A 26,628-nucleotide genomic window follows, 5' to 3' on the forward strand; every position below is an offset into this window, starting at 1 on the left:
CACGCAGGCAGCTCTGGACCTACTTGTGCCTCTTTATTAGGGAGCTTTTGTACATCTATAAAACAGTGACGCGCATCACCGACGGTCACCTCCCGCCGCCGTGCCCGTGCCCGCCCTGCCCGGGGCTCGCTCCCGCTGGCAGGGAGGGGGCCGCATCCTGCACCCGGCACCCAGGCACCCTCCTGCCCGCGTGGGGCTGGGTGGGGGGCCTGGCACGGCCCTGGCTGACGCCTGGCATCGCTGCAGGGACGCTTCTGCTTGCAGCCGGGTGATGGTGCAGGAGCACGGGGTGGGCGTGGGGCGGCTGTTCCCTGGGGCTGGGGTCCCACGCCACGTGTGTTGCCACCCCATGGGGACCAGGACGCCCTCCAGGGCACACCGCTGCGGTGGAGGGGCTCCTCCTGCATCTATGGCTTTGGCCATGGCACGGCTGTGCCCTCTCGGGTTTTGGGGCACTAGGGATGGGACCCAGCCTGGCTACGCCCCCATCTCCCCCCGATGTCACCAATTCCTGCCGCGGGTCCCCCTCTTTGCCGTGTGTGCGTGTCAAGGGGGGCTTTGCCAGCTGCCCCCCCCCTCCTGAGATATTTTGGGGCTGTTTGCCCTGCGCTGGTGTCTGCTACAGTGGAGGGGGAGGAGGAGATGTCCTACAGGAAGGGGTCACCGGGGAGGGGTCCTGATGGGGTCCTGCCACCCCCCCGGGCTGTGCTGGGCACGGAGCACCCTCCTGACTGTGTCCGGGCTGGAGGAGGCACAGCGGGTGCTCAGCACCCGGGGGGGAGGAAATGGCAGGGGTGGGTACGTGCACGGTGCAAAAGAGCTGCGACAGCCAGGGGAGCGAGGACGGGTGCCCCCGCGCCGCCCGGGCCGTGCCGGGTGGCTGTGCCTGAGGACAGTCTGCTTTGGGCGATGCACGGGTGCGGAGAGGCTGGAGGGGGCTGGGGGGCACTGGGAGGAGAGGGTTTGGGGCAGGAGAGCGGGGAGAGGGGTCTGCGGGGCTGGGGGCTAACACTGGAGTGTGTGGGGGGGGTCACAGTGCAGGGGTCTGGCTGGGGGCGGCTACGGGGTGGGGGGGGCTGCAGCCCTGGGGGAGGCCGCGTGGGGCTGGGGAAGGAGGGGAGATGTTGGTGGGGGTGTCACAGTGGTGGTGGTGCCAGGGGCCGGAGGGGCGGCAGGGTGGTGCCATGCAGGTGTGACTGCAGGTGGGAGCCCCTGACCCTGCGACATTCCCTGGGAGGGGATCGGTGGTCCGGGCACGGCCCTCCCCTGGGGGGACGGGGCAGGGCAGAGACCCCCCCAGGAGGGGTCAGCAGGGAAGGGCCTGGAGGGGCTCGCGGGAAACCCAGCTCCCCCCTCGCATGCTCTGCATCGCGGGGGCCCCTCTGCTCCCTGGCATGCAGCTGGGGGCCCGGGGCTGCTCTTGCTGCTGGATGGGGGGCGGCCCCCCCATACCGTGTGCTTGAGACAGGGCTGACCCCGCACGCCGGGGGCAAGCGGAGGGGCTGGACGGAGGGGCTGGGGGGCCGCGGCGGTGCCAGTGCCCAGGTGGCTCCGGTGGCACGGCCGGGGGCGAGCGGCGCGGCGGTTCCCGGTGCCGCGGTCCCTCTCCGTGAGGACAGCGGGGAGGGGACGGCAGGGGGTGGGGGCTGGCCGCCCCCTGTCCCCAGCTGGCCTAGCAGGCGAAGTCCTCGAAGACGCCCTGGTGCGGGTAGTGGTGGCGGTGGTGGTGGTTGGGCAGGATGCCCGCGTTGTAGGCGCCCTCCACGTGCCGGCCCAGCGTCTCGCAGGGGCTCTGCGGGGATGGCAGCGTCAGGGGGGTGTCCTCCCGCCCCCCCGTCCCTTCTCCCCATCCGTCCCAGAGCTCGGCAGCCTGAGGCCACCAAGCCCCCTGGCTCTAGGGAGCAACGTCCCGTCCCCACGGGGCTGGGGTGACCCTGCCCAGGTCCCTGCCCTCGCAGCCCACCCCGGCAGGGTACCTGGTCCTTGAGCTCCTCCAGCCCCAGCGTGGCGATGCTGCCCGAGGGCTTCTTCAGGGGCGGCTTGGAGCGGCGCAGGAGGCGGCTCACCCTGTCACGGATCACCTGGGGGCGGAGGGGGGTCAGCCCCAGAGCCACGCGCAGCCGGCACCCCGGGGGAGCACCCCGCTCTGCACGGACCCACGCGCGGCTCCCCCTCCCCGGGGAGCCCGGCCCCTGCTCGGCACCTTGCCATGCCCCCGGGGGCTCAGCACACCTCGTAGATGTAGTCCAGGATCTCCAGGATGGTGAGGATGCTGGCGCCGATGAACAGGCCCATCTGTCCCCCGATGTCCCCTGGGGAGGAGGGGGGAGAGAGGGTCACCGGCAGCTGCTGCACAGCCCGCTTGGGCTGGGGAGGGAAGGCAGTGCCAGGGCAGCAGGGCAGAGGGGGACGGCGTGGGGATGGGGTCTGGGGCTGCAGGACGGGGGGAGCAGGGGTGCGCAGGGGAAGGGACGGGCAGCTGTGCAGGGGTCCCGCGGGAAGGCTGGGGAGTCACCGAGAAGCCCGGCAAGGTCGTAGGCTTTCTTCTGCTCAATGGCCTCGTAGTTGAGCGCCTCGAAGAAGATGTCCAGCACCAGGAAGTTCTCCCTGTGGGGACACCGTGGGGCCGGTCACCACCCACGTTGTCCCCAGCCTCCCCCAGCCTCCCACCCACCCCGTCCCAGTGTGCTCCCAGGGCCCTTGTGAGTTACATAGGCTGGGTTCGCAGGGCCCTGGGTGTGGAGGGGACACAGAAGGGACACGTCCTGGGCCGGGTGGGACTGCGGGGTGGGGACATGCAGGCTGGGAAGACACCAAGGAGATGGTGTCCCCCCCCTAACCACAACCCCCCGGGGGAGAGGATGCTGCAGGGACCGTGCGTGCCAGGACCTGCACCACAAACTGCCAGGAGCAGGGTGGGGGTCCCCCGGATTTCCAGTGTCCCCCACCCCCGCACGCCTCCGGGAGCCCCCCCAGCCCCCTGCCCAGCCCCAGCCCCGGCGGCTCACCGAATGTAGGTCTCGTTCTTGTTGTACTTGCGGGCCAGGTAGCGCGCCGAGCCCTTGTTGGGGATGCGCACCATGGAGATCTCCTTGCCGTAGCGGGTCAGGTTGCACGGCGTGGGGCAGCTGCAGCGCTCCTGGCTGTCCTCCACCGCCGCGTCTGGGGGCACGCACCGCTGGGCACGGCTGCGCCCCCCCCAAAAAGCCCCCCCCGAGCCACCCAACCTCCCTCCCGGCCCTGCACCTACCCAGCGTGTGGTCAGCACACTCGATGTACACGTTGGGAGAGCAGATGGACTCGTTGCCTGCGGGGAAGCTGCAGGTCAGGGGGTGGGAGTCTGAGCCACCCCATCCCGGGCTCGCTCCCCTATATCCCTATCCCCCGTAGGGCACGGGGGGCAGATTGGGCAGGGGCTGGGCGATGGGGTGGGGGTGAGCCTTGGGTGCAGGCTGCAAGGTGCAGGGGTAGGTAGGACCCTCACCTGGCATGTGGACCATGCGGCAGTGGCAGCTCCGCACCACGGCCTCCTTCTCGCACTGCAGGCGGCAGGCGGCGATGCTGTAGGTGTCGTAGCCGGGCAGCGTCTGCTCCCCCTGCACGCTGGCCCGGCAGTTCCCCCACGGCTGCGGCAGGTAGGTGAGCTGCCGGGGCGAGAGGGCGTCGCTGCAGGGACGCACGGGGCTGGGTGCCCGGCTGCATCCCCAGGGCTGTGGGACATGGTGCGCTGCCCGGCAGAGGTTGGGGCTGCACGGGGCGAAGCGGCATCCCCAGGAACGGCACCACCCCGCTGCCCCCCCCTGCTTGGCCCCATACGGCCAGCCCCCCCGAGCTGGCCTTACCCGCTGCTCCTGGCAGGACACGAAGGTCTGGAAGCCAGGCGAAACGCCGAAGCCCAGCTGATGGATGTAGGGCGGCTCATCCTGGCTGTGGATCTGGACTCGGATGCCAGCTTCGAATGATGTCTCGTCTGCGGGGGACGGAAGGGGAGCGTGGGCAGCCGGTCCCAGGGGACAGCCCTCAGCCCCTGCACCCCGGCACCCCCCGCCCTGCCCCTGCCCGCAGCCCCACTCACTGGTCTCCCTCCAGATGGGCAGGTATTCCTCCTGCTGGATGTCCAGCATGATCTCCAGCCCGTTGCCCATGCCGCCCTGGCGGGTGACCCGCGGGTTCCTCCGGTCCCCGTTGAAGGTGTAGCATTTGCCGTAGCGTGTATAGACCTGGGGATGGAGAGAGGGAGGGTGAGGGATGGGGAAGAGCTCAGGCAGGGCGCTCTGCAAGCAGGATAAGGTCCAGGCCCCCCTTTACAGTCCCGCAGGACCCCTGGGGCGCAGGCCGGTGCCGGGCACCCAAGGCGGGGACTCACGGGGACGAAGTGCTGGGGGCCGCAGCGCTCGCCCTGGAAGCGGCACTCCACCAGCATGTCCTCGATCTGGTGGCCCAGGCGGTGGAAGAAGCTCTGCATGGTGCGCTCGGAGCGGCGGGGCGGCAGGAAGCGCGAGTAGTTGGCCAGGCGCGTGAGCCAGCGGCGCCGCTCGTCCCCCAGCACGGCCAGCAGCTCGGGCACCAGCGAGCGGTCCTCCCGCGAGAGCCCCAGCCACTGCCCCACCGAGTAGAGGTCGGGCTTGGTGAGCTGCAGGAAGCGCGCCCGGTTGGGGTTGCAGAGGGTGACGGCCGGGAAGCGGAGCTGGGGCGCCCGGGCCAGGCGTGCCCGCGTGTGCACGGGGCGCGAGAGCAGGTGGCGCAGGCGGTCGGTGGCGCCGGTGGCCAGCAGCCCGGCGGAGGCCAGGAAGGCCAGGCTCCAGAGGAGGCGGCGCAGGCGGGACTGGGGCCGGGTGCCCATGTAGTGCAGCCCGGGGATGCGGGTGGCGCGCAGGAAGCCGCCCTGCGCCGGTGCCAGGGCTTCTCCGGCGGGGCAGCAGGAGAGGGGCAGCGGCATCGCTGCGCTGGGGGGGGGGGGGGGGCTCCTGCCCGCTCCCCGCTCCCCGTCTACCCTCCCGGGAGGCTTTTTCTGCTCCGCACCTTCCCGGAGCTGAACGTGGCAGGCGCCTTCCCGAGCTGTGACGGGCGAGGGGAGGGAGAGGAGGGGGCTGGTGCAAACGCACGCCTTCCCCCAACCTCGATTCGGGAGTGGAAAATTCCTCCCCGAGCCGGGCCGGGGGTGGTGGTGGTGGTGGGGGGGGGGGGCATCGTGCTACCCCAGGCAGGGGGTCCCCGCAGCCCCAGCACGGGGATGCCCTGACCCAGCAGTGCCATGTGAGCCCCTCGCCCAGGGGTGCTGCACCCTGGAGCATCCCTGCCCGTTGCTGCGGGGCCACGCAGCCCCCCCAGAGCCCTGCCTGCCCCCCCCAAAACCTCCCACCCAACGCGGTGCAAAGCGGCTGCGGGGCTGGGGGCCAGGCCCGGGGGGGGGGGGGGGGTCACCTCCTGCGTACCCCGCTCCCCGGTGCCGTACCCCAAACCCCCGCAGCGTGGGGGCCCCCACCCCGTCCCCGCGGGGCTGCTGCTGCGTGGGAGCCCTGCGGGCGCTTTGAAGTGCCGGCTGCGGCTCTGATCACAGCGGTGGCGGGGGGGGGGGGGGGGACGGCGACGACGGCGACGACGGCGACATCTGCGCACCCCCGGCGGCTCCTCAAAGGCTCGGGGCCGGCGGCGGGGCCCCGGCTGCCCGTCAGGGGGGCTTCAAAGCGCCGGGAGGGGAGCGGGGGGGGGGGGCCCGGAGGGCCGGGATCCAGCAGGGGGCAGCAGGGCCCCGCTTTTGGGCAGCTCCGTCCGGCCCCGGCTGCGCCCGAGCCCCCCCGCCGGGCTCCCGGTGCCCGGTCCCCCCCCGGGGTGGGGGTGGGGGGTGCGCAGCCGGAGCTCGCCGGGCTGCGGGAGGGCTGCGGGGGGGCTGCTGGAGCCGCTGGCCGGGGTTTTATTGCGGCTCGGGGAGCCCGAGCCCGCCGGCCCGATAGCATCAGCGCCTGGCGCGCCGGGGCAGCTTCGATATCAGTTTTCTGCGAAGGGAGGAGGAGCCCCCCCGGGCGCAGGACGCGGCAGGTCTCTGCTCGCTGCCAGCTCCTGGCGGCTCGCACACCGCCGGGCAGCGCCGCGGTCACCGTGCGGAGGGGCGAGGGATGGGGACAGGGCGCAGCGGAGAGGGCACCTGGGGACACGGCCCGGGGCTGGCAGCGAGGGAGAGGTGCTGGGGTGGCGGGGGGGGCCCCGTCCCCGTCCCCATCTCCATCCCCACGGCGCAGGGGCGCGCGGGGAGGGCAGGGGTGCCCGCGGCGCCCAGCTGAGCTACTCGCTTGTCGGCTGCCGGGGTGCCGAGGACAGCTGTGAAATCTCGCCGCCGAGAGCACAGCGCAGTCCTGAAGGGCTTCGGCTTTCCGGCACGACAAACCCGATTAGGTAACAGGGAGCGCGGGAGGAAAAGGAGGAGGAGGAGGAGGGAGGGCAGGGGAGAGGCTGCCTGCTCTGGAAGATGTTTTTTTTTCCCCGCAGCTGACCCAGAAAAGTGCCTCGCGGGGTGGAATGGAGCGCACGTGTCCTGCCGGGCACGGCGGCTGGGGGCACGGCCCCCTGGGCACCCTGCTCCTCTCGCGGGGCACCCAAGGGTGCCGTGGGCCTTGGGGCTGGGAGGCAGGGCTCCCGCACCGCCTCCAGGCCTCCCCGCTCAGCTGCCACACACCGGCATCCCCGCGCAGGGGAGACCCCATTAGGGAGGTAATTTCTCGACACGATTCCTCATTTCCCTGCTCTGTGCCGTGGAGACACTTTGACCTTGACAGAAATAGCTGCCGGCGCCGCGGCAGGCAGATCCCGGCTGGGGATCGCTGCTGCCAGGGGGCTGAAGGATCCCCTTCCCTGCCCCATACAGCCCTGGGACCCCGCTGCCCCCACCCCATGGGGCCCCCCCTTCTGCCCCCTGTGTGTGGGCACCCCATGGGTGCCGGTTCCCAGCATCCTGCCCACAGCCCACCCACCAGCACCGGGGCTTCCCATGGCAGGGGGCAGCAGGGCCGACCCCGCACATGCCCGAGCCCCCCCATGCCCGCCGCTACAAGCCCATTGTGCCTGCCTCCGGCTGATCCCGGCTCACGCAGGTATTTCCGCGGCTTACACGGCTCCCCACGGTATTTAGCCTCTGGAAGACGACGTTAAACGTTGCAAGCAGCGACAAATCCTGATTGCTCTGCAGAGACAAGAGGCCGCGCTAAGCTGCCAGCCGCGTGTTTGCATGCAAAGGAGACGAGCTGCAGCACCACGCGTGGGGCTCCTGCACGCCTGGGACACGCGCTCCTGTCCCATGTCCCCGCTGCGACACGCAGCCGGCAGGGCACGGGCATGCCACGCAGGAGCGGGCGCCCCCCCGGCGACAAATGTCACTGGGCATGATGGGGACAGGGGTGGGGAGAGCCCTGTACGATGCCCATCCAGTGGGACTGGGGGTGTCCTTGGGTACAGCAACCCAGCAGCAGCTGGGGCACGGGCTGCAGCCCCCCACATTGCAAACAATGCTCCCTGAGTGAGCACACGGAGCTGGAGGCACGGGGTGCTGCTTGTCCTGGGGTGATACGGGCAGGGCTGGGTGATGCCGTGCCCACAGACACTGCCCCCCGCTCTGCTGTCGCCCCCCCGCTGCAACCAGCCCTGGCCAGGCCCTGCTGGAGCCCCCCCCCCCCCCAGTCCCCGGCCGTGTCCCCGGCGTCCCGCTCCCCCCGCGCGGTGCTGACAGCCCCCGCCTGGGTGCCCACGGAGGGAAGCCGCAGCGCTGACGCCAGCATTGCAACTGCCCGGGATATGAGATCCGCTTGGATTCAGCAATTTCAACTCATTTCAAGCCCGATTCTGCAGCAATTTTCTGAGCCAGTGGGATGTTTTCGCCTCTGCAAACGTCCCTCTCACGCACGGTCGCACCATTTCCCTTCCCCGCTCCCCGGAGGGGTGAGGACTGGAGCCGGTTTGGCTTCATCCCAGCTCCAGCACCGGTGCCACCGCCCCCCCAAACCCGCAGCCCCCCTGCACCGCGTCCTTGCCCCGCGCAGGGCTGCTGCTGGCAGCGGGGACGGCTCCTGCAGGACACAGCCCTGCACCGGGGCTGCCACCCCCACGGGGTCCCCAGGACACCTTTGTCCCCAGGCAGGGCCCTCCAGCACTGAGCTGGGCTCCGCTATGGGATGTTCCGCATGCCCCCCAGCATCCCAACCCACCTCCCATACCCCCGACCCACGGGCACGCCCCGGGGGGGGCTGCACCCCTCCTGCCACCTCCTCGCACAGATGTGCCGGGCCAGCCCGTGCCAGCTGAGCCCCGCGGACGTGTCCCCGGAGCCAGCAGGGAGACGTGGGAGCCCCGGTGGTGCCAAGCGGGCTCGCGGCTGGAATACCAAGTGCTCAGCTGTGCTGCAGGCTGTGCTGCCAGCGGGGCAGAGCTGGGGCACCCGGACCTGCGTGGACCCACGGGGCCAGCACACGGCCGCCCCTGCCAGCTCGGCGAGCTCAGCGCTGCGCTTTCCCCTCCTGGGGGGAGTCCGGCCCAGGACCTCGCTGATCTCCTGCTTTCCAACCTCAGTTTATTCGCGGCCGGTTTGTACCATTTGTTCTCGCGCCAGCATTGTCCCCCAGCTGAAACAGCTCTCTTCCCTCCGTTGTGTTTACTCCCTTGATGTATTTATAAACAGCAATCCCATCCTCTCGCAGCGTTCCTCCTGCCAGCCCGCGCGTGCCAATCGCTCCCATTTCCTCTCCTAATTCAGGCTCTGCTCGCCGGCACAGCCCGCCTGCCCCACGCAGCAGCTGCTCCAGCGCCGTGCCGCGCTCAGCCCCGGCTGCCCAGGGCACCTTTCCACCCCACAGCAGCCGTGGGGCAGCGTCCCACCCGGGGCTGGACGGCTGCTGGCAGCAGCCTGCAAGCCCCCTGGGGTGCTGAGCATGTGGCTGGGTGCTGGCCGCCGGGGGGTTCTGCCCCACGGTGGGGGCAGCTGTGGGGGCAGAGCCGGAGGCACTGAGGGGCTGGGAGGGGTGCACCGACGGCAGGTGAGAGCGAGATTTTGCTGCTCGTACAGCCCCCGGCACGGGTTTGGCCTGTGCCCAGCAGCGCTCCACGCACCCCTCCCGCGCTCCCCAGCCCGTTTTGCATCCTCAGACACCCCCGCACGCAGCCCCCGGGCACACAGCACACATCGAGCCGCGGAAAATCGCCGTGACGGGCTGCAGCCCAGCCTCGCTGCTGCACACCAAACAAAAACACGCGCACACAGAGCAGTAACTGGGGTTTGGGTACTGGGCTCCCAGCGGCGCCCGGAGGGAACATCGAGGATGCCCAGTGGGGCACCGGGGTCCGCGGGGCCAGACCTGGGCAAGCCTCGCTCTCTGGCTGCTGTCACCCCATGCGCCCCACGACGTTGCTCCCCCCCCCCCCCGCCACTGGATGCTGGTGGCTTTTGGCTGAGAGGCAGCACCAGATCCTAAATACCACCAGCCCCTTTGCGTGCAGCCCCATGGGGACCACGGGGCCACCACGGGGCAGCAGGGACGCTGGGCTGGGGACGCAGGGGGGAGGCACCGCGGCCCCCACTGCTCTGCCTGCCCCGCTGTGCAGGCAGCGCCGTCCCCGGGGAACGCTCCTCTTTGAAAGCAGCCGTGCAGGCAGCCCCGCGCCCGTCCCCAAAGGGTTAACAAGCAATTTCCTTTGCTGACAGCTCCGAGACCGTTCACTATCGACTGCGGGAGAATAAGAGGGGAGAAGCAGCGAGATAAAAAGGCAGCAGAGCTGGCACCGCCTGCTTAATCCCAGCGTTTAATCTGCTGGGGCAGCGCAGGCAGCCTTATCTCGCCGTCCTTCTGCTGCTCCATCTCATTACGGCTCCCACGGCTGCGCGGCCGCACCGCCAGCGAACACAGGAGCCGAGCTGGGGCGGCCAGCCCGGGGCAGCAGCTCCTGCCAGCACACCTCGCCGCCCCCCCCGGCCGCAGCATCCGCGCCGGCTGGCACCGCCGCGCTGCTGGCACGGCACCCGCGGCTGGCACCGTCCCCCCGCCCGGCCAAAGCGGGGTGAGGGCACGGGGGATGCGCTGCCGGCATCACATGTGTCTCTGTCCCTGCACACGTGCTCTGGTGGCAGAGAGGCTCTGAGCAGGGGTGGCCGCGGGGTGCCCCCGGGACCCCGCAGGTGCCGGCACAGGCCCGGTCCCTCCAGCCTTATTGTTATTTATCTGTAAATCCGCAGCGCCGACTCTGTGCGGATGAGGCCGGGTTGTCACAGGGGTTATCCTGCTGCCTGCGGATGGGTTTACGCTGATAAGATTTATTGTCACCCCGGCTGAGAGGCTGCCAGCGCCTCGCTGCCTGCTCCCCCAGCGGGGTGACGGCAAGGCTGTGCCGCCACCCGGGGATGCTGTCAGAGCCACCGGCGGCACCGAGCCCCAGCCCAAACCTCTCCCTGCGCCGGTCCTCCTGAGCGCCCCGCCGTGCAGAGGGATGCTGCGGGGTGGGTGCTGCTCCCCGAGCTGGACCAGGCACATCGGGGCCTGCGCGGGGCTGGAAGTGCTGTGCTGGCACCCGGGCAGTGGTGCGTGCCTCTCCGCCAGGGTCCCGGGTGAGCCGTGCCCCGGCGCTGGCAGCCCATCTGTGCTGCCCGAGATCTGCTGACGGTGCTGGCAGCTCAGCTCCTGTCACAGCTCGACGGCTTCACGGCTTCCAGCGTGCTGGGGCGGTGATGGGAGCCCCCACCCTGCAGCTGGCCTCGGCACTGCGCGGGAGCCGGGGCCTCGTGCACGGGCAGGAATACCCCAGAAAGGGGAACGCGGCCCCAGGGCGCCCTGCCCAAGCCCTGCCGCCTGCCCCCCCGCCACGTCCCCAGCCCTGATTTCCCTGGGGCCGGCAGGGATTGACCTGAGCCACCTGGTGCAGCCACACCAGGGCTAAATCCACGAGCAGAGGGAAGGAAACCACCTGGCAGCACCCCCCCCGCTCCCAAAGTCTCTGCGCGAGCCCTGCGCAGCCCTCACCACCCCAGCCCCTGCCCCTCTCCCTTCTTGCCCCCTCTGCCCGCCGACCAGCGGCTCCCTGGGGCTTCGCTCTCTGCGCCGGCACAGATCTGAGAGCAGCGTGTCAGAGCCGCAGGCAGCAAGGCGCAAACAAACAGCCCGGGTCCCCTCCGCACCCTCGTCCCCAGGGTCAGCGCGGGGGCCAGGGGCACGGCACAACGCGCCGCGCGTCGGGACAGGAGTGAAGTGGGGTGATCACAGCCCAGCGGGAAAGGGCTCGTTAATAGCTGAGCCCTTTTAGTAGAGATTAGGGAGCCGCACGGCTTTGATCTTTGATTGCCAATTTGCATCTTGAAGGCGCTGGGACCTCATCCAGCCTCAGCGCAACCCTTTGTGGTTATCTCGTGGCTAATGGATTTGTTCTTAATGCTGGAGCGTGCAGGCTAAAGGCTGATTAAACCCTCTCCACGGCACTAAATCAATGGAACAAACATGATAGGGGCTGGCTTTCCCCAGCCCGCGCGCTCCTGGGTGCGGGGGCCGATGGATGGAGCCGCCTGGCTGGGTGCTGGGGGGGGGACACCCCTCCTGGGGCTGCAGGGTGCCCCCAAGGAGCCCAGGTGGCAACCAGGACCCACACGGAGAAGCTGCCCGGGGAGGGGACCTGGGTGCAGGCTCCAGCACGGGAAGAGATGCTCCAGGTGGTGCCCACGCCTGGGGAAGCTCAGCCCCGCCGTGCTGGAGGCTGCGTGGGGCTGCGCAGGGTCCCCGGCACGGTGCACACACGTACGCCGGTGCTGCAGGGTGGGATAGGAGCTGCAGGGAAGCTGGGACCAGTGCCTTGCTGGGTACCAGCACAGGGGAAAAGCCCCCAGGATGCTGCCCAGAGCAGCCCCGTCCTGTCCCCGTGCCGTGCCCCCGCGAGGCTCAGCACCACAGAGCAGAGGCTGCTCCGGAGCAGGCGGGCTGCGGCACGGAGCCCGCGGGATCACACGCCGTGATTCCCATCTGCAAACTTTGCTATTGAATAATCTCCCCTCCGCCAATATTTGCCAAGCTTGGGAGATAACGTGGCTAGAGAAGTCGTCGGTGCCAGCATTTCAATCCGCCCGGGCTGGCGGCAGTGTCCCCGCGCTGCCTGCCCTGCGCAGCCCTTTGTGCCCTGCTCGGTGCCGCCTGTGCCGCCTGTGCAGAGGTCCTGCAGCAGGTGAGGCAGGGCACGGTGCTGAGATCCAGCTCCTGGAGGAGAAGCCCGGAGTGCTATCAGCCTGGGGAGTAAATTAAGGTCATGTCAGGTGATAAGGAAAGAGGATGTCGGAGCAGCAGCAGCGCCGGGGGGGTCAGAGCAGAAAAACTCCCTCTGCAAGGCAGCTCCACCACGATAAGATCAGGGTGGGGATCACTTGGGGATGGAGCGGCTGTCACTGCTGCACATTCCGGGGCTCCAGGGATGGCACCACACACACTGCCGGGATGGGATGGGATGGGATGGGATGGGATGGGATGGGATGGGATGGGATGGGGATGGGATGGGATGGGGATGGGCAGGTGGCCGTGGAGAGGCAGGGCAGGGAGAGCTGCCCAAGCAGCCCTGGTTTATCCGGCCCTGTCCTCGCACAGCAGCACCGTGCCGGCAGGGCAGGAACAGCCTGCGAACCTCTGCCCGCAATTAGCACATATATGTGCAGACACTCTCTGATGAGCAGGACCTCGGAGCCGGGCTGCTCGACAGCGCCCGCACCGCTCCTGCCTCCTGCTCCCCCTGCTATCCACCTCCCTGGGGCCGGGCAGAGCAGGGCTGGCCGGCACGGCGCAGCGCGGGGCACGGCGGGGTGACAGAGCCAGCTGGGGACAGAGAGGCCAGGCACAGAGCACATGCCACCGGTGTAACCCCTTTTCTCTGCACGAGCAGCCACAGCGGTGGCCGAGCAGCCAGGACATAATTAATGCTTGCATCCATCTCGGATTTGCATAGTGTCCTCGGTCCCCAGGGAGGCGGCTGCTCCCTGCCCTGCCTGGGGCAGCCGCAGATGCCGTGCCAGCCCTGCCTCCTGTGCAGAGGTGGCCTGGGGACAGCCCCGCTCGCGGGCCACCTTGGCCTCTCCAGCCGCTGAGCGCCGCAGACAGATGGAGGCGCTTCCCTGCTCCCGCCGGGGCCCTGGCGCGGCCCCCTTCCTCCTCCGGCCGGGAAGAAATAGCACAGATCGCAGCTCCGGAGTGAGGGCAGGGTTTGGGGGCAGGCGGCCGAGCTGCTCCCATCAAACCCCCTCCTGGCAGCCGGGACGCGTGGCCGTGCCCTCCCCTGTGCGCCCAGGACGGGCCAGCTTTCTGCACGCCCCACTGCTCTGCGGGGGCACCCAGCTCCTGCCTGCCCCTGCCTGCTCTGCTGGCCCTGGTGGGCATCCCCAGCCCGTCCCAGCAGCTCAATCAGAGCCGTGCGGCCCTCCAGCGCGATGGGCACCGGGAATTAAACCGCTAATGAGCTGCTGGCTGGAGGGCTGGCAGCTAGCGATTAATCAGGGACTCTGGCTGATGAGGCTGGTGCCAGCTCTCCCTCCCACCCTGGGGCCCCGGCCCCGCACACCCCACGGGCTCGCGGCCGGCGGCGTCTCTGAGCTCCCCGACGCGGACAGGGCACCCGCAGCTCTCCCGGCCTCTGCCTTTCCTGCCCTCGCTTTTCACCTCTGCCTGCGTTCCCGGCTCTGCAATCAAGAAGGTAACCTTTTGTTCTGCTGGAAGAAAACCTGTTGACTCCATCAAAGCTCAGCCGGCGCTTAATGGCCGTTCAGCACCCAGCGAGCATCCGCTCCCAGGGAGGGAACGGAGAGCTCGGGGCGCCCAGGACCCTCCCCACCCATGTGTGCTGCCCGTGGGGGACCGGCCATGCAGGCACAGAGCCCAGATGTGCCCCAGCTTGGCCGCGTGGCCCCGCTCCTCTTCTCCCTGCTGCAAGCCGGCAGCACGCAGAGGGGGCAGGCGATGCCCTGCCCGCAGCCGCGCTGGCGCAGCACACCGAGGGCACGGATCAGTGCACAGAGGGAAGGTTTTGCAGCGTAAGCAAGGGACAGCCTCGGACATCAGCCCGCAGCAATGTGCAGGGAGCTGCAAGAAAGCGGCTCAAGCACCAGCCTGACTGCTCTCCTGCTGTGAAGCCCTGCCTGGCTTCCCTCCCCTTGCGGGGTTAGGAGGGCAGCAAGGGATGTTTCAGCACCTCCTGCCCTCGCTGCGCACTGCCGAGCTCGCCGCTCGCTGCCCGTGCAGCCCCGGGGCCGTGCAGCACAGCGTGCCCTGGGGAAGAGCTCGCCCCCTTCTCCCCAGCTGCACTTGCAGCGAGGAAGAAAAGGGCAGCGATCAGCAAGGAGCAGGTTAGAGAGCTGCGTGTTCTCCCCTGTTGCGCAATTAATCATGAGAAGTTTTTCCTCCTTTCGTGCATGAAACGAAATTTGGCAGGGCGCTCTGACCACAGGGACGTGCTGCTCGCTCGCCAGCAAGAACCCGGCCACATCTGGCCAAGAAATAACCTCGGCACATCCCCCTGCGCGCAGGCGGGGAGATGCTGGCAGGGAAACCCAGCGAGCAGGGCTTTGTCTGCAGCCACCGCGCAGAGAGCATCCTCAGCCCCACGCCGTGCCCGCCTGCGCCCCTGGGGACAGCGAGCACGGGGCAGGGAGGGGACACGGTGCCCTGGGGGCGATGCCCAGCCGGAGCCCCACGGTCCCAGCGTGCGCCCCCCTTCTCCACTGCCCCCCTCCTGGCCGTGCCGCAGCCTCAGCCGGCTCTTTGCAGGCGCCGAGCGAGCCCAAGCCTCCCCAGCAGCGCCTCAGCTATTTGTTATTGGAAAAAGGGGGAAATACGGTTTTCGACAATTATTGTTTTTTCCACCTGACTGGCTGCAAACTTGTTAATTTTTTTCTTTAATGTGTGAACACTGTCGACGGCAGCTGCATGTGAAATGACTCGACGTCCTATCTGCGGGCCCCTGGCTGGCGTTCAGCCCTCGCACCGCAAACATTGCCTTCTATAAATAAAGGCCTATATCTCATCAATGGCAGAACAGCGGAGCTTTATATAGTCGTCTTACATAAAACCGTCTCTCTTTATGGGCTTCCAACCATTTGCGTCACTTAGCGCAGCTCTGTAAACCTCCTGTTCCAGCGCAGGGAGACCCGGCCCCGCGCCCCGGGCTGCCCGCGGGGTGCCCGGGAACCCCTCTCCTTGGGACCGCCACCCCAGGCAGGGCCAGGTGGCAGCTGCGTCCCCCCCCACGTCACCGCCTTGGCACGCGGCTCCCCGCAGCCCGCCCGGCCTTGGCACCGCGCGCTGGCACGGCAGCCGGCACCGCCAGGCAGCACGGGGACGGGCAGCTGCGTGCCAGCGCTGCGCCCTCGCCCTCCTCACCCTGGCGGTCCCGTCCCGGCTGTGGGGACCCGTGTGGGGCACGGCTGGGGGGGGTGCTGGGAGGTGCCCCCCCTGTGCTCTGTCACCTGGGAGTTCGGGAGCGGAGGGCGCGGGTATTGGGACAGGGTGCTGGGCTGGAGGGATCTGCTGCCTCTCTGCAGCTCTGTGCTGATGAGTGGGGACACGAGCCCCGCTGGTGGCTTTGTCACCCCCGCTGTGGCTGTGGGATGCTGGGGGCTCGGGGATCCCCAGGGTGCCCGGCTCCACGTGGCAGAGGTTTCCTCTTGGGCTCACCACAAGCACCTGCAGCCCCCATGGCCCCAGGGGGGCTGGGGATGGCTGCTGGGGGCTGCAGCGATGCCCACACCCAGGGGAGCCCCCAGTTCCCAGCCCGTAGCACAGGGCCAAGGGGCAGAGCTGCAGAGGCTGCCATGTCCCTGGGAACACACGGGGGATTTGCTCCTCCTGCTCGCGGTGCTGGGGGGGGGCCACGTGCCGCACGAGTGCATGCACACCAGGGTCAGCGGCAGCCCTCTGTCTGCCTCCCTGCCCCCCCCGGCTGGCTCTGCCCCCATGCCTGCCCCGCTGTCCCCACAGCAGCTGTGCCACTGGGATCCCTTGCCTTGTTTCAGTGAGCCCTGGGTGTGCCAGAGCAGGACGGACACGGGGAGCCAACAGCATCACGGCGCCGGGGGCCCACGGTGTGTGCTCTGCCCTGCGGCCGCCCCCAGCGCCTCCTGGCCACAGGGCTCCTGCCACGGGTGACAGTGGCGCTGGGGACAGGGTCCCAGCACTGCCCTGCCAGCCACACGGTGTCCGAGCCCAGTGCTGGCACCCCAGCCAGCCCTGCCCCGTGCCCCGAGTCCCCGCCAGCCAGCCTCCTGCACCCCGTGAGCCCCCCCAGCCCCACAGGCAGTCACCTCGCCCCTAGCCAGCCCCATGGCCCTGCAGCCCCTGCACCAAGCCCCCAGGGGTGCCCTGGCCCCAGGGGACAGCGGTGTCCCCCGATCTGCCCGGCCCCGCATGTGGGGCCGGCTGCGCGGCACGTCCCGCGTCCCCAGGGAGCCACACCAGGCGCGGGCGTCGTGGCCGCTGGCTCCCCCCCGTATCGGAGACAGGCTTATTAAGTGTGTGATATTAAATTACCCAGATAAGAGTGTAAGAGCTTTTAAAGTCAATTCATTAAATATAATTATGAAGAGAGCTTTTTTATGCTCGCGGTGATCCGATCTCAATCAGGGAGACGGTGGGAAAGCCGCCGGCTCCTCCAGCATCTCCGCTCCCCCGCCGCGCCGCCCCCGCGCCCCTGCTCCCCCGCCCGTGGGCTCCCGCAGCCCTCGCAGCCCACCCGCTGCCCTGGGGACCCGGTCCCCACGTTGCCACCGGGGCTGGTGCCACCCCGCGTGGACGGGCATCAGAACGGGATTTTCCCCACCCCGGCTCCGCTTCCCGGCAGGATCCCACCCTCTCCCCGTCCCCTGCGTCCTTAGGGAGGTAAGGATGCATCCAGGCAGCCCAGGCAGATGGGGTATGAGTTTCTCTGTGCTCCCACATAAATTAAAGGTGCCTTACAACATATTCATGTCTACCAGCTACGCGGGGGCTGTCCCGACCCGCGGCCGGACCCAGCACACACAGCTCTGTTGTCCCCATGCCAGCCCCTGGCACCGGGCGCCTCTTTGGCACCAGGGCTCTCGCCTTGAGCGCTGTCAGCTGCAGCTGCACGCCGGGCCAGGCTGCCCTCCCTGGGGAAAGCCCCGGGAATCAGGCCCCAAAGACACCTCCCACCTCCCAGTCCATCCCAAAAGCAGGCCAAGCCACCGTGACACCCGGCATCTCCTTGCCACGGAGCCCCGACACCCACTGCGGTGAGGGGCTGTGTGGCGACACCCGTGGGACCAGCCAGCCCCTCGCTGTCCTGCCGTGGCACCCCGATCACCCCACATCCACCAGCCCCGTGGCTGCACCCCAAGGTCCGGGCGCCTCGGGGGTGTGCCCCAGGCTGGGGTCCCCCGCACGAGGCTCCGGCGGGGGCTGGGGGGAGCAGCTCCCCACTGCTGGGAGCTGCTGGACTGACATTTATTTTTAGACGTGAATTGTATAAATTAGCATTTCTCAGCGGATTAAGCAGCAGGAATTGTGTAAAATTAAATGGCAACGAATTGCATTAAAGTCCCCCGGTTTCTGGCACAAGCAGCGCCTCGAGCCGTGCCCGGGCGGCTCATGTGTAACCGCGCCACAGCCACCGCCGCCGCTGCGGACGGGAGCACGAGGAGCCAGAGCCCATCTGTGCCACCAGAGACACGGACCCGGGGACGTGCCAGCACGGCACGGCACGGCACGGTGACAAATCCTGCCCGGTCCCGAGCTCTGCTCGGGGGCTGCAGCGAGCAGGAGGCTCTTGCAGGGCCAGCGCGGAAGGGAAACGCGTGCCCCCAGCCCCCTGCTCCCCGTGGTGAACAGACCACGAAGAGGCAAAATGGGGCGGCCGAGCGCCGCGTTGGGTAAGCGGCAGCACCAGGTGGGGCAGGGGCAGGCGGAGGGGAACGAGCCCAGCTTTTCCCAGGTGTAAAAACAGGCCGAAAATGCGACATTTATTAAACATGGCTCTGACGGAAAGGTCAGAGAGAGTCCCCGCGTCGGGAGCGGCGCTGATTGCAGGGGGGAAGGAGGCAGCTGGGGGAGTGCCCTCCCCGCCGGGGGGCCGCAGGGCTCGGCCCCACGCAGCGCTTTGTGGCCCCCCACCGCCAGCAGCACGCAGCCGGCGCTGCCCACCCGGTGTAGGGTTTTCTTCTGGGGGTCAGCACAGGGCGCAGAGAGCCCCGCACAGCCCACGTCCCGGGGGGGCCCTGCCGGGAGAGCCGGGGCCGGTGCCAGCTCCGAGGCCGCTGCCAGCTCTGGGCAACCTCTGCGCTCCCCCCAGCTCCAGCCCTCGCAGGAGCAGCCTCGGCAGCAGCGGCTCCCAAACAAAAGGCTTTTGATGGGGGAACGTGGTTTTGAGAGAGGCTCCAGCGCAACCACCAGCAGAGCCAGCGAGGAGGTGGGGTGACGATGCTGTCCTGGGGGGGGGGACCACCTCCCGCAGCCCCTCCTGCAGCCCCCTGCCTGCCTGCCTGGCCTGGCCACCACCTGCCCTGACCTGCCAAAAAGCCGCCTCCCCGCTGTCCCCACTGCTGCCGTGCACCCAGGGGTGGCCAGCATCGCCCCGGGGCTGGGTGCCAGCGGGCTACCGGGCGGCCGCGGGCCACCTGCCGCAGCTGAGCCCCGGCCCCGCGGGGACGCCTCCCGCTTAATGGCGCGGAAAGCAAGCTATTGATTCCCTGCACCATCTCCGCACGCCTCGCACCCTCGCTGCTGCAGCTGCGCCCGCCCGGCCGGGCTCGGCCCCCGGCGCCCTGCCCCAGGCAGCGGGCAGCGTGCCCGTGGGCACGGGGCAGTGCACCCCAGGGGATGGGGCTGCCCCCCGGTAAGGGATGCAGAGGGGTAGGAAAGGGCTCTGCCCGGGGTTCCCGGCAGCCTGCGCACGGGGCACATTTGTCAGCAGGCTGCAGGGGAGCCTCGCTGCGGCTCGGTGCTGTCCCTGCCGCCTGGGGAGATTTACAGCCCAGCCGGGCTTTATTACACGGAAGATGCTTACGCTGGGGATTTTTCTCCCCATAGTTTCTTAATTTGCTATCCCATAAAGAATGAGGATTTGTGACGTTAAATAGGGGAAGATCATTTACCACTCGCGGCGCTTACTTAAAGGACCCGCGCGAGCTATTTATCCTGTGCTCACCGGCTGCGAGCTCCACGCTCCGGCTCGGCAGCGCTGCTGGCCCCGGCGGGCAGGCTGCCCACGGCCACCCACGGGCCGTCACGCTTGTGGCCTCCGGGTGAAGCCCACCGTGCGCACAGAGCAGAGGATCGACGCCGGCACCCCTGTAAGCACAGCTCCGGGGAGCTGCAAGGGAAAACCTCCCTTCCTTGCCTTCCCCGGGGACACAACCTCTGCTCCCGGCGCTGCGAGCCCTGCGAGCCCTCCATCCCTGCTGGGACCCTCGCAGAGGCACCCGCTGCGGTGGGCTTACAGGAGCCTTGCGAGCAGAAAGGCGCGCGGGGCACCCAGGGCCAGGAGCTCGGTGTGGCGGCGGGGTGCGGCGCAGCACCGGGTGCTCCTGCACCGGGGCCACAGCTGGCAGGCACGGCACTCCCAAGCCCACACGTGGCGGCTGGGACTCACCCGTGCCCGCCAAGCTGCTCGCACCGTGTTTGAGTCATCCCCAGGAGGAGGCACAGGGGACAGATTGGGCTCGGGGAACGGGAGCAGCAGGCTCCAGATGCAAATGGTGCGCTGCCTCGGCAGGTCCCGCCACTGCCTGGCACGGCTTTGGGACGTGCTGTGCGGCACAGAGAGGCTGCCGAATCCCTCCCCTCTGCTCCTGCCTTCCCCTCCCCTTCCCAAGCCCGTGCCTTGCACCTTATTCTGCCCCAAAATCGCCCTTTTGCTCCAGGTGCATCAGGAAAAGTGGCCAGCGAGAGGCGGCGGGGACAGCCCTGCCTGCTGAGCGCTCCGGGTGCCTCAAGCTCTGGGCTCCCCGTCCGGACACCCCCTGCCTGAAGCCTGCTCCAGCACACGGGGACGGCACACCGGACAGTCCCGGTGACTGTCCCCATGCATGTCCATGCTCTGGCAAGCTTGTACCCAGCCCAAATCCCACTGCCGTGCCATGCTGCTACCCGGCACGATGCTGGGCTCACCACCTTCCCACCGGCCCGCGTGGCTGAGCCCCACATGCCACGTGCGGGATTGCCCAGCACTGGGGCTCCCTGCGCTCTCCCCGCCGGATCGCACTTCCCCCCGGCACCCAAACTCGGGCAGCTCGGATACAGCAGGCACAGAGCCCAGCAAAACCCCAGGAGGAGGGGGGTCCCCCCTGCTGCCCCCCGCTCCTCCCCACCCCACCGCAGGCAGGCGCTCCCCACGGCACCCCAGCACAGGGCAGCCCCCCTGCAGCACCCCCCCCCCCGAAACAGCACCCTGCACGAGAGCAGGCTTTGTAGCGACGGGCACAAAGTGAAGCAGGACGTGCTGCATCAGCCATTTCCAGCTCCACGGAGCCTCCTCTCCCCTCAGCAGACTGCGCAGCCCCCCGTATCGCATCCCCCTCCCCGGCACGCAGCGGGCTCCGGCTGGCAGCGCTGCTCTGGGGAGCGCAGCGAGCAAGCAGAGCAGCAGCCCCTGGCAGCCGGAGGAGAGAGGCGGCTCATTTCCAGAGTCATTACGGGCTGAAAGGGGTCCCATCAGGTATTCCGCCCGTTCAGCACATTTATTTCCCCAAACCACAGCGGGGATTTGTGATTCCAGGCTCAACGTTAGCCAGAGCCGCACAGTCGCGGTGCCCGGCTGGGAGCTCGCTGCCTGGGTGGGCACGGTGCTGCCGGGGGGCTGGGGACCCCCAGCTGTGGGGGGTGGCCCCCAGGGCACCTGGACATGGCCGTGCCCCAGAGCAGACCCTCTGGGGGCGCTGGGCACGTGCATTTGCACACACACACAAGTGTGCAATGCTGACAGCCTCCCTCATTCACACACATCCCAGTGCCCACCCCCGAAGGCAGGAGGGCTCTCCTACGTGCAAAGGGGTCCCGGCCCCCCCATTCCGCTCTCGCTGTGCAAAACGCCCTGCAACGGAGCAGCTCGGCCCGCGGTGAAGAGAGGCTGGAGCAGGGCTCCGTGCCACTGCTTTTCCCCTTCCCGCTGCTCGCCCACCCCAGGGACTGCTGCGCCCCGCTCCCCCATCCGCCCCCGCTCCTGCCCACGACCCCCTCCTGCAGCCCCGGAGCTGCCGGCAGCACGGTCCTGCAGCAGAGAGCTCCCACGGAGGATCCTCTCTCTCTCTCCGTGTGAAACTTGGAGAGAAACTCGAACACGGAGAGGTGCAAAACTTCAGCAGCCGGAGCGAGCCGGGGAGCCCCGCTGCGGCGAGGCACGGCGGGGTCAGAGCCCCCCGCGCCGGCGGGGTCCCCGGGGGAGCCGGGCCGGCTGCGCACTCACCACAGTGAAATCCCGGGAGGAGCAGTTCTCGCCGCTGAAGTTGCAGCTCTTGAGCATGTCGTCGAGCTGGTGGCCGGTGCGGTTGACGATGTCGGCCATGTCGGGGTCGGGGTAGAGCAGGTCCGTGGCCTTGTGGCCGTCGCGGTCCTTGGGGGGCAGCCCGGTCATGTTGGCCAGGTGGAAGATGTCGGCGTCGGTGAGCGCCGAGTGGCGGTAGCGGTTGATGTTGCAGATGGTGATGGCGGGGAAGACCATCTCGCGGATGGCCTCCTCGTCCAAGGCCATGACGTGGGGGTGCTCCAGGTAGAGCAGCGCCGACTTGGCCGCCTGGTAGAGGAAGAAGGCGAGCGAGGCCAGGAAGGCGAGCGCCCAGAGGGTCTGGCGCACGCCCAGCCGCCCCGAGCGGCAGATGTGCCCCAGGCCGTGCAGCGTGCTGGCGCTGGCGAAGGCGGCCAGGTCCCGGGAGCGGGGCCGCGCGGGCTCCTCGATCAGGCTCTCCTTGTCCCCTTCTTCTTTCTCCTTCTGCTTCTCATCCTCCTCGGCAAATTTGATTTTACACACGATCTCAATCGGCATCTGCCCCGCGCGGCCGGCGTGCCCAGCCAGCGGGCTGCCCCCCGGCACGGGCACCGGCCGAGAGCCCGGCCAGGCGCTGGGAGGGGGCTCGGGTCCCCCCCAAGCCCCAGCACGGCGCCGGGAGGGCCGAGCCGTCTCGGGAGGGAAGCGCAGCCCCTCTCAGCAGCTCCGAGCCGCCGCTTCCCTCTTGTCTCACTAGTCGATCGTCTCCTTGTGCCTTCGCTTATCAGCACAAATACAGCTGTCAAAAACCCCTCTCTCTCCTCTCCCTCGCTCTGTGTCTCTGCCTCTCTCCTTCGCTCCTCTCTGGTTAAGACCCCGGCAGATACAGGCAGCATTTAGGCATCATGTGCTAATAAAATCCAGGGAATACTTAATAATTCAAGACATGTCAACATTATTTCATCGTCAAATAAAGAGCGAGCGCCAGAGAAAGAGGCAGTGTGAAGGGCCCGGCGCCTCCGGGGCAGGGGGAGCCGCTCTGCGCCCTCTCTCCAGCCCCGGCTCCCAAGTGCTGCCGGAGCCACTTGTTTGAATGGCTCGGGACCTGCCGGAGCCGTGCCGAGCCGCGCCGTGCCGAGCCGTGCCGAGCCGAGCGGAACCGAGCCGCGCCGAGCGGTGCCGAGCCGTGCCGCGCCAAGCCAAGCCGTGCGATGCCGAGCCGCGCCGCGCCGTGCCGTGCGATGCCGTGGCCGCGCCGTGCCGTGCCGTGCCGTGCCGTGCCGTGCCGTGCCGTGCCGTGCCGTGCCGTGCCGAGGCGGGCGGGGCACGGTGCCTGCCCCCCGCCGCCGCAGCCGCCGCCGCCGCCGCCGCGCTGTGCGCCTCGCCCCGGCCCGTGCGCCCCGGGGCAGCGCGGCTCGGCTCGGCTCGGCACGGCGCGGCTCGGCTCGGCGCGGCTCGGGGCGGCTCGGCGGGGGCGGGCAGCCTGCGGGCAGCTCGCCCGGCGGCCCCCTCCTGCTCGCCCGCCCGCGGACTCCTCCTGCCTCGGCGGCTCCCTGGCCGTTAACCGCCTCCCTGCCACGGCCCGCTGCGCCCCAACGCGGCAGGCGCCGAGCCCCGGGACGGGGAGCCGCCGGGCTTCCCCGCAGCACCCCCGGCACCCCCGGCCTCCTCCTGCCCCGTCCTGCCCGCAGCTGGAGGGGCTCTGCCTGTGCTTCTCGGTGGGCTGGGGGCCGGGGTGAGGTTGGGGGGCACCGGCACCAGGGTCCGGCCGCTCCCCCGCACGGCACCGTGGTGTCCCTGCCTCAGTTTCCCCACCGCTTCCCTGTCTCCACCAGGCAGCCCCCCCAGGAGATGCGGCTCTTGCCGGGGAGGTGCGTGCCCGATGGGGAAGGCCGGGGTCCGGGAGCACAGGCAGTGAGACCCCCCCCAGCAGCTCGGCAGCGGCCTCGCCTCTCCCCGGGGACTGCGCCGCAGGTCAGCGTGACCTTCACTGCGCTGCCGGTGCCAACGGCAAAGCTTTCCCCAGTCGTCCGGCGAGCGCACACGCATCTTCAATCTTCCCATCGATCCGTGCATGGCACACATGTTCCTGCCTCCAGTGCGGGTCAATACAGCATGATAGGCTGCCTCCGGCGGGGAGCACGCACGGCCCCGGCCGCCTGCTTCCCCCTGCCCATGGGATGCGGCGTGCACGTGCCAACCCCTTGCCCCCAGCCCACCGAAGCGTGGCAGGGAGCACCGCCACCACAAGCGGCCCCGGCCACGCAGTGACAAGCCCCAGGCTGCTTCCGCAGGGCTGGGGGGAGGCTTGGTCCTGCAAGGATCACAGGCAGCAAGGGCCTGATCCTGCGGGGAGGAGGTGCTGTGGTGCGGCACTGGGGTCGGGTCTTTGATCTGCTGTGTCTGGCGTGGAGACCCCTGCCTGTGTCTCCCAGGGCCACGGTGGAAGGGGTGTGAGGACACCAAGGGTCTGCTGGGCAGGTCCATGCCATCAGCCAGCCCCTGCTGTGTCCGTGGTGTAGGGGCAGGATCTGTGCCCCAGATCCTGAGGGCAAACCACACTGTGTGACTACAGGACATCTGCATGGCCCCCTCCATCGTGCTCAAAGAGACGTGTCCCCTCCTCCCTCCTCTCCTCTGTCTCCTACCCTGCTGTGCCCTGCTCCTGCCTGGCCACCAGGCCCACTGGACCCTGGGAACGGGCTGAAGCGTGGCTGGGCTGGGATTGGGATCAAGCTGTGTCCAAATTTGCAGCACCCAGGACACAAGCCCCATCCCGTGGCTGTGGGCAGCGCTCTGCAGGGCAGGGCAATGAGCAGGACCATGGGCTGTGCACCATGCATGGAGCTGGCAAGGAGGCTGAGAGCTGGTGGAGATGCCTGCTGCCCAAATGGGGCCAAACACAGGCAGCTAACGCTGGGGTGGGAGGGCCAGGGAGAGGGGTGGCAGCAAGGCTCAGGGGCTGCTTTTCCTTGGGACCAGACAAGGCAGCGAGAAAAGCACCAGCTGGGAACAGCCCTCGCTGCGACTTGGCAGCGTGTCTCGCGTCTCGCCGTTCTGCACCGGAGCCTCCCACCTGCGGCCGAGCGCGGCACGCGTGCACGGAGGGCGAGAGGCGGCGGGGGGGGGACGCTGCAGCGCTGCCACCGTGCAAGTGAGCAGGCAGCGGGGGAGAGACGGTCGAGGGCTCGCTGGCAGGTTGGGGAATTGGGGTCCCCCTGGCTTGCCCCCCACCCCCAGGCTTGGGTGGGTGAGCGGCGAGGTCCTGGCGTGCCGTGCTTGGATGGCGGGGGGGGGGAGCTGCGAGGGCTGGAGAAAACAGGGCTGGAATCTGAAATGATGTTGACAAATCGGAGAAATGGCCTGAAAACAATCAGATCCGATTCGAAAGGACAAGCGCAAAGATCTGGGCTGGGTCGGGGAGTAGAAAAGAGCCCCGGCAGTGGGCAGCAGTGGTGTCGGCTTCTCCGAATTTAACACCCAGGGTGGCTCCAGCTGGGTGCACATCGCGTGCGGGGGGCTGAACCCCCAGGCAGGAGGCACCGTGCAGGTGCGGGTGTCTGTGCACGCAGAAGCCAGGTTCCCAGATGCCCAGCCGTTTGGAGAAGCAGCCAGGAGCTAGGGAAGAAGAGAAGAAGCCTTGCTTTTTGGGGGGGATGTGCCCCTGTCACAGGGGATGAGTGGCTGCCCTGCGGCTGCGCCGAGCGCTGTGGAAAGGAGGACGGTGCCGAGGGCTGCGTGAGGAGGGGCAGCAATTGCGAGGCAGCTGAAGCTCTTGCTGCTGGCGAGGCCTCGGCGGGCGCCCTGTGCCTGGTCCAGGACCAGACGTCAAGAAAAATCCAGACTAATTGGAAAGAGTGCAGAGGATGGCAATAACAGATAGCAGTGACGGAGACCGGCTGGAGGCACTGGGGGTTTGGGCGAGAGCAGAGGCTGCAACCTCAGACAAAATAAATGCTGTGAGCACAGAAGAAGGGGGGGTTTCTGGAGTTTCGCGGCCCCTCTACGCTGTAAGAGGCAGAAGGGGTTAGGTGGAGTCCCCACACGGGGGAAGCTGCCCCCCAGCTGGAGGGGTGTTTACGTGGGACTGATCCTGCCCTGGTGCCCTGCAGCACGCTCGCGATGATTCATCCCCTCCGAGACACAGCCACTGCCCTCGTCTATTCTCAGGCCAATCTGGAAGAGGATTTGTTTGTGGTTTTCCTGCCTTGCCACCGAGACGAGAGATCGATTATTTGCTGTGCGCCCTCCCCTGGAGGGGCCACGCACACAAAGACCCCAGTGAGGGTCCCCCTGTCCCCTCCCCAGCCACCAGCACCAGCTCTGGGCACAGGAGGCGGCAGGACGGGGGGACAGGGCAACCTGTCGGAGGGACGAGCCCCAGCAGCAGCCCCCATCACCTCCCCTCATCCCAGCTGGCCTGGGCCCCGACCTGCCTGCTCGGTGTCGGTGTCACCACCCCAAGCCCACAGAGCTGGGCTGTGCAGAGGCACCCGGCCGCCGCACCTCCCTCACCAGCTCCACGTGCTCCGGAGCAACGGATCTGGGGCGATCATTAATTTTGATCTGATCGGAGGAAACGTGGCTGCGGAGCCCAGCTGGCCGCAGCGCTCGTCGCTGCCTCGGAAGCTCCCAGACCCCTGCGAAGGCGGCGGCTTTGACGAGCCGGGCGGCGTGCCCCTGCGCCCGCCTCGCGGGTCGTGCGCGTGCCTCGGCTTCGGGGAGGTGCGGGATGACAAGGTGTCCGCTCCCGTTACGGCAGAGCGGGGCTGGTGCGGGGAGCGTGCCAGGCACGGCTGCTGGCTGCACCATGGGAGCCAGCCGAGGGGTGGGCACGGGGGCATCCTGCTCGCAACAGGGGGCACCCAGGGGGGCAGTGGTGCTGGCAGGGCTGGGGAGGGTGGCTGGGGAGCTGTGCGGCACCACGGGCAGGAGCACAGCGGTGGTCACAAGCAGCATTAGCAGCCACGCATGCTAGGATGGGGAGGGCAGCAGCTCTTCCTCCTGCTCCCGTCCCTTGGGAGGTGGCCGGGCTGTGCCAGACCCCCCGGGTGTGTGGGGCCCCGGTCCCTGGTTGGCACCACGGCCACAGGTGAGATCTGCCAGGGCCAGCAGGCGCACCTGCGATGCAACACCCCCATTAAAGCACGGACCCCGCTCACATAAAACACCCGATTAAATGCAGTACCTTATTAAATGCTTTAC

General features: G+C 68.7%; 1 protein-coding gene across 2 annotated transcripts; it reads right to left on the reverse strand.

Annotated features, from left to right (window-relative positions):
* Positions 1 to 23: 23 nt before the first annotated feature.
* On the reverse strand, positions 24 to 22,743 carry ASIC4 (acid sensing ion channel subunit family member 4). 2 transcript variants are annotated; one of them, XM_080600615.1, is made up of 10 exons: positions 21,406 to 22,743; positions 4,076 to 4,220; positions 3,843 to 3,970; positions 3,485 to 3,644; positions 3,251 to 3,307; positions 3,009 to 3,162; positions 2,516 to 2,607; positions 2,233 to 2,312; positions 1,977 to 2,081; positions 24 to 1,792 (listed from the first exon to the last, which is right to left on the reverse strand). In XM_080600615.1, exons 1-10 carry the CDS (start codon positions 21,979 to 21,981, stop codon positions 1,673 to 1,675), a joined length of 1,617 nt encoding a protein of 538 aa, XP_080456741.1. In that variant the 5' UTR covers positions 21,982 to 22,743; the 3' UTR covers positions 24 to 1,672. The 2 variants fall into 2 exon arrangements, with proteins under 2 accessions (XP_080456741.1, XP_080456742.1); XM_080600616.1 differs by lacking the exon at positions 21,406 to 22,743 and adding an exon at positions 4,367 to 4,963.
* Between the last annotated feature and the right edge of the window lie 3,885 nt (positions 22,744 to 26,628).

The sequence above is a fragment of the Anser brachyrhynchus genome (genome assembly GCF_964034855.1).
Source record: "Anser brachyrhynchus genome assembly, chromosome: 7".
NCBI classification, from domain to species: Eukaryota; Metazoa; Chordata; class Aves; order Anseriformes; family Anatidae; genus Anser; species Anser brachyrhynchus.